General features: G+C 40.8%; 1 protein-coding gene across 6 annotated transcripts in view; it reads left to right on the forward strand.

The window, feature by feature from the left end:
- arid4b (AT-rich interaction domain 4B) overlaps positions 1 to 12432 on the forward strand; it is a 40330-nt gene that overhangs the window by 1902 nt on the left and 25996 nt on the right. For all 6 annotated transcript variants that reach the window (XM_071481136.1, XM_071481137.1, XM_071481132.1 and 3 more), the window contains exons 2-3: positions 505 to 553; positions 10511 to 10621. In XM_071481136.1, coding sequence (XP_071337237.1) covers positions 548 to 553; positions 10511 to 10621 — 117 coding nt within the window. In that variant the 5' untranslated portion in view covers positions 505 to 547. The remainder of the gene's footprint in view (positions 1 to 504; positions 554 to 10510; positions 10622 to 12432) is intronic.

Raw genomic sequence — 12432 nt, forward strand, 5'->3', positions numbered from 1 at the left:
GCGTCTATCTGGCCAGCGACTGGTTACTTTGTGTTTGCTCGCCCTTCGTAGCCACAAGCCCAGTCTGGCTGCTGACTGACTGACTGACTGACTGGGCATTACATAAACGGCTTTGAGGGCTCTGCAAATAAGAGTGCTCAGCCTACCACGGTTTACTTTACAACACAGACATTGTTGGGAATGTGGCTCGAAAACTTGAGCACACACACCATTAGTTATGATTATTTAAATAAATTATCTTTTAAACTTTCCTTAAATAAAAGTAAAGCATCAATTCCGGAGGAAACCCGTAATCCCTGAGAGGAGATTTCATGTGCGGACGATGTGTATTTCCCCCCCCCCCCCATGCTATGTAAAGTGTGCATCTACCGCCCAGCCTTTTCATGGCATCCAGCAGTGTAGCAGAAGAAGTGATGTCATCATAACATAAACGTGTCTTGTTGTGGCAGACTGAAGTTGGCACTATCTGTGATGCCTAACAGCTTCTTCAACCTCTGTTTTCAGCCTCAGATTCCTTACACTGGTCACCTAGAGGACTCATTGAGAGATGAAGGTATGTTCATTCATTTTTTTTTTTCCTCTTGCATGTGTTTAATGCCACGGGAAACTCCATCACTACTGCCTCTGCGTTTCCAGTCTTAGCTCATTTTCATCTAACTCCTGTATAAACATGCCTCATCCAGGCAAATCAAACATAGGTGTTAAATGTAATATCAATATTTTATATGCAGGGTTTCATCCTTTTGTTCGCATGAATAAGGCCAGTGTGAACTTGTACTAAATGTCAATTTTGATCTGTTCAAACAAAGGAAGGCAAGTGCCTTGGACGTAAGCCAAAGTGATACATTTAATTGATAAGCATGATATTGAGTTTCCAATGGCTTCGGCTGTATTTGCAAACACAATTTGGGGGTTGTAATTTTGAGGTTATGCTTTTTAGTTTATGCTGTATTATTGAATTATATGCTGTGATAGGGCCAGGACATGTTGTGATATATGTAAATTTAGAGAGAGTGTCTAATCTTAATCCATGGTTAAAGGTAGGGTGCATAGAAATATATATATATATATATATATGAATAAATGAAATGTGAAATTCACAAAATATTGAAAAGCTCTGGTGTTGTTTCCTTCAGCCCTATTCAATTTGTAAAAGTCACAGCTGTCATATTTTTGGGGAAATAGGCTGTGATGCAAGCTGTTTATTCTTTTCTTATAATTTCAGTGGATCACAGTTGTGACTGTTATTACTGCAAGCTGTTGTGTCTTAATTTGTCATTTTTAGCCATGTAAGCCATATATAGAGTCATAAATTTGCAAAGATGTTTAACTTTAAAATTTTTATTGTTGACATACAGAAATTTAGACAAGAGTGTATATTTTTAGTTACATGTTTATTTGGCTCCCATCGCATATAGTTTAACGGGATCCTGGGAAAAAGAATAAAGCAAGTATAAGATGACAGGTGGTTTGATAAGCTTTGTGATGGGAGAGTTGGTGTTGGACAAATTAAAAGCTGCTCAGGTAATGATTTGTAGTTTGTCTCTTCTCCTCTAATGATGTGATGCTTATTGTGGTTAAATAATTGTGCCACTGCCCATTAATAGACATGCTAGCAGTCTACCAAAGTGTCCAATTAAATGGTGCAATATTGCACCTCAACACATCATGTGATGTGAAAATAGCTGGCATTATTTTATTTATTTACTTAGACACATTATAAATTTGGTCAAAACCAAGCAAGACGAGGAAATCTGGTACAAAGCTTCACTTTCTTTCTACTTCAGAACCATTTCTAGTTTCTGCATTCATACTTGTCTTACTAGTAATGCTGACTGGAACTGCAGGATGATTTGTGGTTATGTAATGAATTGTTTGTTTCACAGGAAGGCAAAGGTAGATACCTCCTAATGCACACCTTAGGCTGGCTTAGCTGCTTTAATTTCCTACAAGTGTCTACTTGAATAAAGCTTAATATGTAAAAAATTCATTAAGCAGTTTCTCTTAGTGCCCATGGCCCTTTTGCAGTTATTATTCTCCCCAGATGGACAGGAGTAACCTCATATTATATGATTATTATGCTTACATGTGCTTATGCTCATAACTGCTGACTTCGACGTTTTTAGTTTAATATTGTAACATTTGTTGTTTTCACGCAGCTCTGAGTCGCCTGGCTCTGTTGATGCTTGAGGGGTGCTCACTTATTTTACTACTCCTACTGTATAGGAGCATCTGCTCAATGTCTAAACTGTAAATCGTTCTGTAACTAGGACAGATTTTCATTATGTTCACTTAGCATTTTGTGTCTCTCAGGCTGAAGGTCAACAGCCTTTCTTCATCAACTGCAAAGACTGTTCATAGTACATGCTGGATAAAACACTTAAAACATGAGCCATCATACAAATGAACTGATATGTATGATAATAAGAGATGAGATCATCCATCTATTAACTTATTCTGAAAACATCATGTAAATGCTTTCTATGCTGCAATAAAGAAAGTTCTGACTTGAGCAGAAGTGATCTGATGTACTCAACTGTCACTGCTTGTCCATGACCTTGGTAACCTAGACAAGATTTAATTAAAGCGTCTCAGTCCTGTAGACCAGCAATTCAAGCCCATACTAAATATTCTACATTTCAGATTCAAGCACAGTTTCATAATCTCTATGGCACCCATCCACTCCATCCATTCATTAATAACATAATGTAAATCCACATGCATGAAATTGTGTGCTAAGACAGGGGTGCTTCCAATAAATGCCTGAAACATAACCTTACACAACAACAACCAGAGTTCTGACTTGCTACATGCAGATGGGTGATTAAATAAAGGAAAGTGTCTTTGTAAGGTGATGGGTCACCACCTGCCACCAGGACAGCTTGAATGCTTAAATCAGTGCTTAAATCAGTGTCTGAACTCTACTGGAGGGATGAACACCATTCTTTCAAAAGATGTTCCCTCATTTAATGTTTTGATGATGGTGGTGAAGAGCTCTGTTTAGCACATTGGTCCAAAATCTCCCATCGGAGTTCAGTTGGGTGGAGATCTGGTGACTGTGAAGGCCATAGCATATGATTCACATCAATTTCATAGTCAGGACAGCATCAGGACAGATATGTTTCTTCTTATGGTAAAGGTGAGCACTCGGAACAACTTTGTATTGATTTGTAGTGACCCTTCCCTCTAAGGGGACAAACCATGCCAGCAAAATGCCCCCCACAGCATAACAGAGCCACTGCATCCCCTCACTGTAGTGGTTAAGCATCAAGGACTGTACTGTTCTTAGTGTACACCACACATACTGTACACTTGCCCACTTGTGGAGGATATGGTGAAGGATGACTCATCTGACCATATCACTTTTTTCACATCTCAGTAGACTGCCTATGGTTTTTGCACCACTCTCAAAAATGCATTCATCCTTGTAATAAGGGCTTTATGCACTGCAGCCCTACTATAATATCCCTCTCTGTGTAATTGTTGACAGACTGTTCTTGCTGACGCAGCTTGATCACATCCTACATTGACATTCTCAGTCACCTGCAGAAGAGTTGCTCTTCTGCTTCTCCTTACATATCGCACTAATGCACAAACATCACGGTTATCTCGTGCACTGTTGACCGTAATTTCCAACCCTATTGACTGACGTGTTCCCCAAAGATCTAAATGTAAATGTCACTTTAGTCACTGTTCCCTTTGAAACACTAGCCAGTTGAGCCGTCTTTGTGACTGAAGCTCCTGCCATCTGTGCCCTAACAATGAACCCTCTTTCAAAGTCACTTAGATCTTTTCCTCTTTCCTTCCTCTTGATACAGAATCAGAATGGACTGTGTCTGTTCAGCATTGTTATACCTGCCATAGAGCATTATTGGATGTTAACTGCTTATTGTATCACACAGTGCACCTGTGTGGAAGCATCTGCATTTGTTATGTTTCTCCACTTATTTATTCAGGTTTTCCTGACGTTTGTCACCCGTCTGTGTGTGACTACAGTTTGTCATGTTGTAGTTGAATTAAAGGGGAACTCCACAGATTTTACCTATGAAGTTTAGTTTACTTGGCACGAGGAGTATTAGTCAGCCTGTAAAAACAGTTGTATAATATCTTCTGTGGCTCTGAGATGATGTCATCAGGGTTATCTCAGCTTGGGCTTGAGACTTTAATTTAAAACACAAAGTGTGAGTTATAAACTGCAGCTGTGAGGTTTGTACGAATTTAGGAAGCCTGGGCGGTCTACTGAAAGATGCTATGGCAAATGTAGGAATTCAATAATTTTGGAGCTGGGCCCATGGTAGAGACTAATATTTATGATATCTCGGCCTCTGCTGCTTCAATTTTGACCATTCTGTATAATATGCGTCTTATGATTTCCCCTGACTTTTATGGAAGTGCATTACTAAATTGCTGGATTGCTCTTTTAAGCAAATGCCCATTGAGAGCTGCTTCCTGTAGAGCTATGAAATAAATGCTGTAAGTGAGGAGGGAATTTTTGTTTGCTGCTTGAATTGTAGGTGTGTTTATTGGTGTTGGATGATGAAGCTATGAAAGATAGAATGATAGTGTTTACATGTTGATTAAAAAGTACTGAGGCCACATTACAAGAAATAGAAAGCTATAACTCGACATTATGCAAAAAGTATATTCGTGCCATGGAGTGATCCACACGTCTGAGGCCACATGTTTGGTAATTTTCTGGATGTAAATTTCTTGTCCAAAAGTAGTTCATCATCCGAAATTAAAATGTCAAATTTTATTAAAATTGTTGTGCTGTGCTGAGGTGTTAGTGACACTGCAACAGGGGTGGATTTGTTGGACTGCCCTAAATTTTGGGGGATAAGGGCATAAACGGAAGGTATTAAGATTGTTATTTTTCTTCTAGTTTAAAGCTGCCATGGCATTACCAAGGCAACTCCTGCTGAAGCACCAGTCACTGGAATTGTGGTGACTCTGGTTTGGACAAAGAGGTGATTCACAGCAGGATTATTGTACATGTGAGCCAGGCTGGGAGGGAGCTTAATTCTTTCCTGCATGCCTCTTGCATGTTCCTTTGTCCAGGCTACAAGCCTATTCATTATAACACAATATAATGAGTCGAAAACTATTGCTTATAATATTTCAGTAATGCTGCCTAGTGTCTGAAAGGTCTTTTTAAAAAGGTGCACTTTAATATGTTTATGCAGACATCACTTATTCTCACAATGAAAATCATTTCTAACATGGAAATCTAGTAAACCTGATGAGATTTTTTTGAATTAGACTTTTAACTGTTATATAAGTCTGTCTCCACCACCCTAATCTGGTAAACCTGCCGAATATGTTATTTTCATAACATTATCTTGCATTGTTGTGTAACTTCAAACATACCAACATGCTATTTCGACTGCATTTGTGTCATTTTAGCTTTAAGAAGTGCACAGACTGGGTTAAATTCTGGGCAACAGCAACAGTAAAACAGGAAACTCAGATTTTCTTTGAAATCAAGAATGCAGAGAGAGTGAGGTGAATTGTTGGTGTGAAAATAAGACACAAACTGAGACTCTGATCTGAACAGTAATGAGCTTTGCCTGTAATTTCAATTGTGTGTTGGCTGTTAATCTTATCTGCTTTTACATCATCTCTGCATCATCTCTGAGTTATGCTAATTATTAGTTAATAGTTGGAAGAAGTAGTCAGATGGTTTAAAATAGCAATACGACAGTAAAAATTCAGTACTCTAAAGTACTCTGAGAAAAATGTGACTGAATCTTGTGAAGTATTATATTTTCATATATCATGTTGATTTGTTATGACTGATGCATTAAATCATAAGCAGCATTTTAAGCACATGTGGTAGCTGGACTAGGTAAAACAAATTCCAACTAGTTACTATGCTGTAGTTTTATCAATAGCAGTGTATCATTATATAAAGCGATCACATATTTTGCATGTAAAAGTGCCTGCACATCCGTAGTCCACCCACACAGCTGTGCTCACTTATGATGCTGAATTAAACTCTCAGGTCAGCGTGGGCGTGTACGTAATGTGCTTGATTGACATCTCCCTAACCCTTTTTCATTTTGTTGTTCCTGTAAGGACGGGACAATTTACTCCGCTATGTTTTTTTATTAATATGTAGAGTTAGACGAAATCACATAATTGCATAGCTACACCTAATCTACACCTTAACACGTCTGAAGATAATCTGGAAATATCTGAGCAATCCCAGGCTGTCAACAGACACAAGACTCACCATGACAACATTGTTACTATCGGATGACCATGCAAATGGAAACGCATCATTGAATGTCACATTGGTTTTGAGTTAAAGACAGAGGAAATATTTGCAGAGACTGGTGCCAGCGTAAAACGGCCTGTGGTCTGTTGAGCAAATGACCAGGGATTCATGTAGCCCCTCCCTGATGACAGATATAAAATGAGGCCGTACAGTGAATTACAATCCACAGTTTACACGCCGCACGCTGCAACTGTGCCATCAGTGCTTTTTTTTTTCCTGCAGCTTTAACCTTTTGATAGCTGCCAGAAAATGCCTTCTTTACTGAGCTTTGGAATAAAAATGCTATAGTCACTCAGGCTGTCCAAGAAATGCTCTATAAGCAGCAGCTTATTTTCAGCTAGCGCTCTGTGGAGTTGGCTGTTAAATTTTTCATGACCTGAGAGTCTTTGTCGAACAGAAACAGATCTCATTCTGCTGTTGCCAGTGTCACTCCAGTATATTTTGTTTTGGTAAAGCTGGAACGATTTCAAAGCTCTGACTGAATGTGGCAGCGGTGCCTGTTTTGTTCCTCAGACTAGAAAGGCTGAAAAACGGAGTAGGCTTTGGATCACTTGTAATCAGTGAGGTGCTAGTACTGTTTAAATTGTCTGTGTGATTTAAGAGCCAGGACAGAGATACTTTATGGCCAACAAACCTGCTGCGCAATCAGCTCTGGCACTTGTTTTAGTCGGTTCCTTTGAGGAGAGGGGGAAAAAAAAAGCTTTTATAGCGTGAATAAATTTAAGTGTTATCTCATGTGATAGCTGTGCGTGTTAGACTGATATCCAAGTGGATCATCAATTTAATTACAACATGTACCTTTTTCAGTCAGATGTGATGCATATAATCCAAGGCAAGCTACAGTTGTTTTTTTCTTTTAGGACAGTTTAGGTTTGTTTCTTTCCGTGCCAGCTGCAGGTGCGTTCTGTCACCCCGTGCCAAGTCACATTTGTATGTGTTTAATCAAGCACGTGTGCCTGGAGAGTATTTTCCACATCACTGGCACGAGGTGAATGGCCAGAAAGCTGGTCTTGATTGTACTACTCCTATTACCATTTCGTTGACTTTAGCATGCAGTAGCTGAATTGGCACCGGAGGCTTCTGATAAATACTGCTCTGCTCTTTTTAATGTCAGAATCTTAGGTGAGAGCTGCTCTTGATAGGTGCGTGGTGTTATTTGGAGTTGGCGAAAAGGATGTTAAACGTCCCACAGGCACAGGAATTTCAGCTATCTGAGCTTAGTCATCTTGATTTTTTTTTTCTTTTTTTTTGTGAGTGGGGGAAACATTGACTTTCGCCAAGCACCAACTGGAACAATGAAAATAAAAAGAAGTAGCCAATGTTTTGCTGCAGACAGCTGTAGGCGAAATGGCAGACCAATCCAAAGAATGGAATCTCCTTTCATAGTTTCAGCTGAATGCAGGGAGGTGGGGCATTGTCAGTGGAAACAACAGTCCGTCCTGTATTTGTGTTGGCATGTGAGCGTGACAAATGCAAATCTGGCCACAGTAGTGAGTTATCACCCCTGCCTTGTTAAGTTGGCAGAGTTTGGCAGCCACAGCTGTCAAGATAACCCAAGCTGCCCTTTCTAACTCACGAGTGTGACTCCTCCTTTAAACAGAAGAAATGAACGAGCTTAGAGCGAGGGAGGCAAAGGGAGACAAGGACCAGTATGAAAGAGGAGCTGGAGCACTGGTTCATACAGCGGCAGTCCAGCTTTGTGTTGCTGCCACGACTGCCAAGAGCATTGGTTAGCCGGTGGAAATGCCTGCTGCGTCATGTAAACCTGGTGCTGGCGAGGGCAGCGGGTGCTGAGGCCAGACTGCACTAAAGACTAATGAGGTGTTTATCTGAGAGGTAGGGAGGCTGAAGTGAGCTGGACTCCGCTCCTGATTCCCATCTGTCAGAATCCCAGAGACACTGGAGATGAGGCGCCTTGTCCTGGTTTGACTGTGACCAGCTCACGGCCTTCTTAACAAACAAGATGCGATTTGCCGACCCGTTAACAAACACGCCTGTGTGTACTTCGTTTTGTATTTGCAGCCAGTTTGAGTTAGGTTTTTTCGATGGATTAGTGTTTGCACAGTGCACTGAGCTCCCCATCAGGAAGAGTTCGGTGCACAAAGACTTTTCACAGCACAATATAAAATCTGCACAATGTGAAACACTACTCTAAAGGAAACGGCATCCTAACAGCTCTTTTTCCACAGAGCTGGGCTGGATTACAGTTGGCAAGAAACCATACTTATTTTTAGTTCTCAATACTGTATCTACTTCTTTTTTTGATATCAGTTGGAGGATCCTAGCTGCATGCCAGCCAGACTCTGGTCGTCCTGCATCATAATTTGGGAGACACTTATTGTAGTAGTCGTCGTTTGCCTGTCCAGATGATCTTCACCTCCGATGATTTCTCCAGACGTAGTATTATCACGTTATTTAGCTTGTTACATCCTCTGTTTGTCTGTCAGATGAGGTTAATGAGGGATATGAAACCCTCACATTCCTTCAGATAATTGGACAATGTTTTTTTTTTTGTTTTTTTTAATCATATTCCTGTTTTACCTGTTACTCCAATTTATCAGGAGGGGCAACCTTTTGCTCCTGCGTGTGCTGTGAATTTAAGGTCTTTAATGTTACAGTATGTACAGTATGTTCCGTATCCACAGAGAGAGGAGTGTCAGTGTGAGCAGCCTCAGTGGTAAGAGGTGTGTTGCACCTGCAAAATGTTACTGAAATGGAGGCGAAGAAGCTGTTATTCTTTTTTCCTTTTCCTCCAAAGCTGCCCTGTTTTCTCCTGCTGATACTCTCCATCATTGTGGAACTCCTCTATAAAACTGTTGGCTGCTGTTTATTGTTTTTTTTTTTCATGCCACTCAAGGGTTAGCTCATGTGCAATAAAACATTAGGAACAGTTTTCAAGTGTTTACACGAAGGCAGTAGGTCATTTTTGACAGCTGCCGGACCCCCATGGGCTGCAATAAATAAAGGCTGTGACTTGGATAAGGAGTTTTCTAAAGTTGAAAAAACCAGCTACAGGAGCAGATTGCTTTTGTGCAAACTATAATGCTAAACCTGCAAACAGTTAAAACACGACAAACGTCTCATACTCACACATGTGGACTTTTCAGTCCTTAAAGTGGTTTGGTCATGGCACAAGCATGTGCCACAGAGGCCCACAGCAGCTGGTGTCAGTGATTAGTTCCTCCTCAGTGCTGCTCAACGCTGGTGTAGTTTGTAGTCGGAGTGGCAACCTGTACACTCCTCGCTGTCCTTGCGGGAGCAGCGAGCAGATGTTATGAATGTAGACACGGCCCCTAAGATTTATAATTGTAAAAGGAATTGTAGCGTTGACATATTCAAGTGAGTCTTACAAGGAACAAACTTGCAGTCTGAAAGCTAGAGCCATCTGTCTGTGGAGAATTTAGTAGATTATCTGATGTTACATTGTCAAGGAGCTTATTCATTGCACTGGGCATTACTGCATTCATTCATTCATTCATTCATTCATTCATATAGAAAGTAAGAAGATGAGTTTCTTTTTCAGTGCACTGCTAAAGGAATTGTAGTTTAGCACATGAGAGGAGGAGCTGTAACACTTGTCTTATAAACCTGCAGTCGAAGTTTTTGCCAAGTGCATATATGACAAACTGCAGCTGGTCTTGATGTGTCCTGTCAGCAGGAAGTGTGGCCCACTTTGGCTCTTATTCTAGAAAGATGTCTAAATATACCACTGTTAGATTAGGCCTTTTCTCCAGCCTTGGTGGAAAAACTGTCAGTAAATTAATCTCCGCACTACATGAACCTCAAACATCGTGTGCCCTCACCCACACACTGAAAGTCTGTTTTCTCTGTGTACCCTACCCTCTGCAAATCTGTTCTTGAGGAGAGGGGGGGGGGGCGGGTTTGATAAACATCCAATGATGACACAAGATGGTGCTATGTGTTTCGGATAGCTTCTTCTTTGTAGTCATCAAAGCAGTAGTGAAGTGGCCTTTTTGTCTGCTCCCTCAGAGGCTTGTTTTCCAATACCCAGAGCAGATGGTATGTGTTTTCCATGGAAGAATCACTGAGCCGGGTGAGTTTTACGTAGCTGGCCTAGACTATGTGACGCTTGTATGTGTGTCCTCCTGCCAGAGCCGTGAGAATACACCTGTGTCTATAAGCTATATATGTATTTATATATTAAAAAAAGGCTTTGAACTCACTGGTTTTTCTGTTGTGTTTTTTTTTTTTTTTTTTTTTTAATTTCCTCAGACTCTGGAGGAGCCCCCCTACTTGACAGTAGGGACTGATGTGAGCGCCAAGTACCGAGGGGCTTTCTGCGAGGCCAAGATTAAGACTGCCAAGAGGCTAGTCAAGGCCAAGGTAAGTCACATTTCAAAGTGCTTATGATCCAAAATTAAAAATGCATTGTCTGTCTGTGTTTTGTGAAGTGGATTGCAGCGGGGCTGGGGGCTCTTGTCTTTGATTGATCTCACAGCTCAGCTTCATTGTACATCCTGAGTGGTTAGATAGGAAACGACCACATTTAAAAGACACTGTCCAAAATATGAATGATGATTAGAGGGTGTTCCTATCAGAGTAATTGTGAAAATGTGTTTTTAAATTATTTGATTGCCTCTGATGTTGCTAAAAATCCAGCTGTGTTGCTGACATGCTGGAGCGCTGCTGACAGGTTTAGGCTGCTAGTACGGCTCATGCAGTTAAAACACTGATCAGGGGGCCCAGCTGTGACAGATGCAAGATCTAGCCTATCCCACCAGGTAGCCATCTTGTCCTCAGGCGCCCCCCTTTCGTCCACGGCTTCCACATTTCCCCGTTGGTTTAATGCCTTGCTGATGAAGGCATTGCATGGTGCACATAGTACAGTATCTCATTTCCCAGTGGGATCGGAGCATCTGGATAATACAATAGAGACAGATCGCTTGTCTCTCGTTCTGCCAGCGTGTGTGGGTGGAACAAAGATTGGATGCTGGCTTCTTCACTGACTCAGTGCACTATAGTTCCCCCTGTAGAGACAAAAGAGCAGCGATGCTCTGCCATTCGGGCTCACCAGCTGAAATCATCAACGATGTGCTGTTTTGTCTCACGGACAAACAACATGACAAAATATACTGATGTTGACTGTGACGTTCTTAGTTTGAATATTATGGGCTAAAATGAAGCTAATAAGACAGTCTAAGCTCATAAATTAATTACCGCACTAATTGGCTGAGTGTGCGGTTTGTTTTTGAGTAGCTGTAATGTGAACGTGAGCTTCTGTTACACAAACGTTGAAACATGGCAGTTATTCAGTTGTTGTTGTGAATCTTCCTCTGTAATGAATTCCTCTTTAGCTCTTTGCGTCGTTAATCTCTGTCTGCTTGTTTAACAGAGTTGATGCTTGTGGCATATGGCGCTCGTGTCTTTTGAGTGATTTTAAGACCCGGTGAAAAGATCTGTGTGATGTTGTTAATTACGATGGTGATCTATACAAGAGGACCTGTAGAAAATCACTCAGCACCGTGTCAGTATCACTTACTGTGAAAGGTTCACACACATATGATCAGTCATGACTACCCTATGGCACAGCAGCAGGGATTGTGTTAGCAAATGAATCCTGCATGACAGGCCCAACATGCTACATGTGTTCATGGTGCAATTGTAGTAGTTTTTCTTATAGATTTAACAGAATGCAAATAAAGGAATTTCTTGAATGAACATTGAAAAGTACAATTTTATTTTGAAAGCAGATCTCAGTCTACCTGAAAGTAAATTTAAGGAATTCATTAAATGCTCATCTCTGGATCCTCTGCTGCTTCACCAGGTGACTTCAGATTTGGTACTGACTGTGGTAATGTTGTGTTTTCCAAAAGGCAGCAAACGGCTGCACCTTCATCCACAAGTTTTCCATCTGTGGTGTTGAACCTAAAATACTTGCATATGTTATTTCTCCGATGGTTTATTGTCATTATAGTCTGCTGAGCTCTCCTGCTAGTTTCCTCCATTTTTTCATGATGTGAAACTTTGAATTGGGTCAGATCATTACAAATCAAATATTAAGGCTTTTTTCATGCTCAAACAGTGGTTCCTCTTTAAAGCTAATGTAGTGAATTTTGTTTTGAATTTTCAACTCGACAGCATGTGAAGTCAGAGCAGGGGAAGGCTTCATTATGTGAAGTAGAAAGGAAACTGGA

This window comes from Trachinotus anak, unplaced genomic scaffold (assembly GCF_046630095.1).
Source record: "Trachinotus anak isolate AG129_WGS33_773 ecotype Australia unplaced genomic scaffold, CSIRO_AGI_Tana_v1 ptg000007l, whole genome shotgun sequence".
Classification (NCBI taxonomy): Eukaryota; Metazoa; Chordata; class Actinopteri; order Carangiformes; family Carangidae; genus Trachinotus; species Trachinotus anak.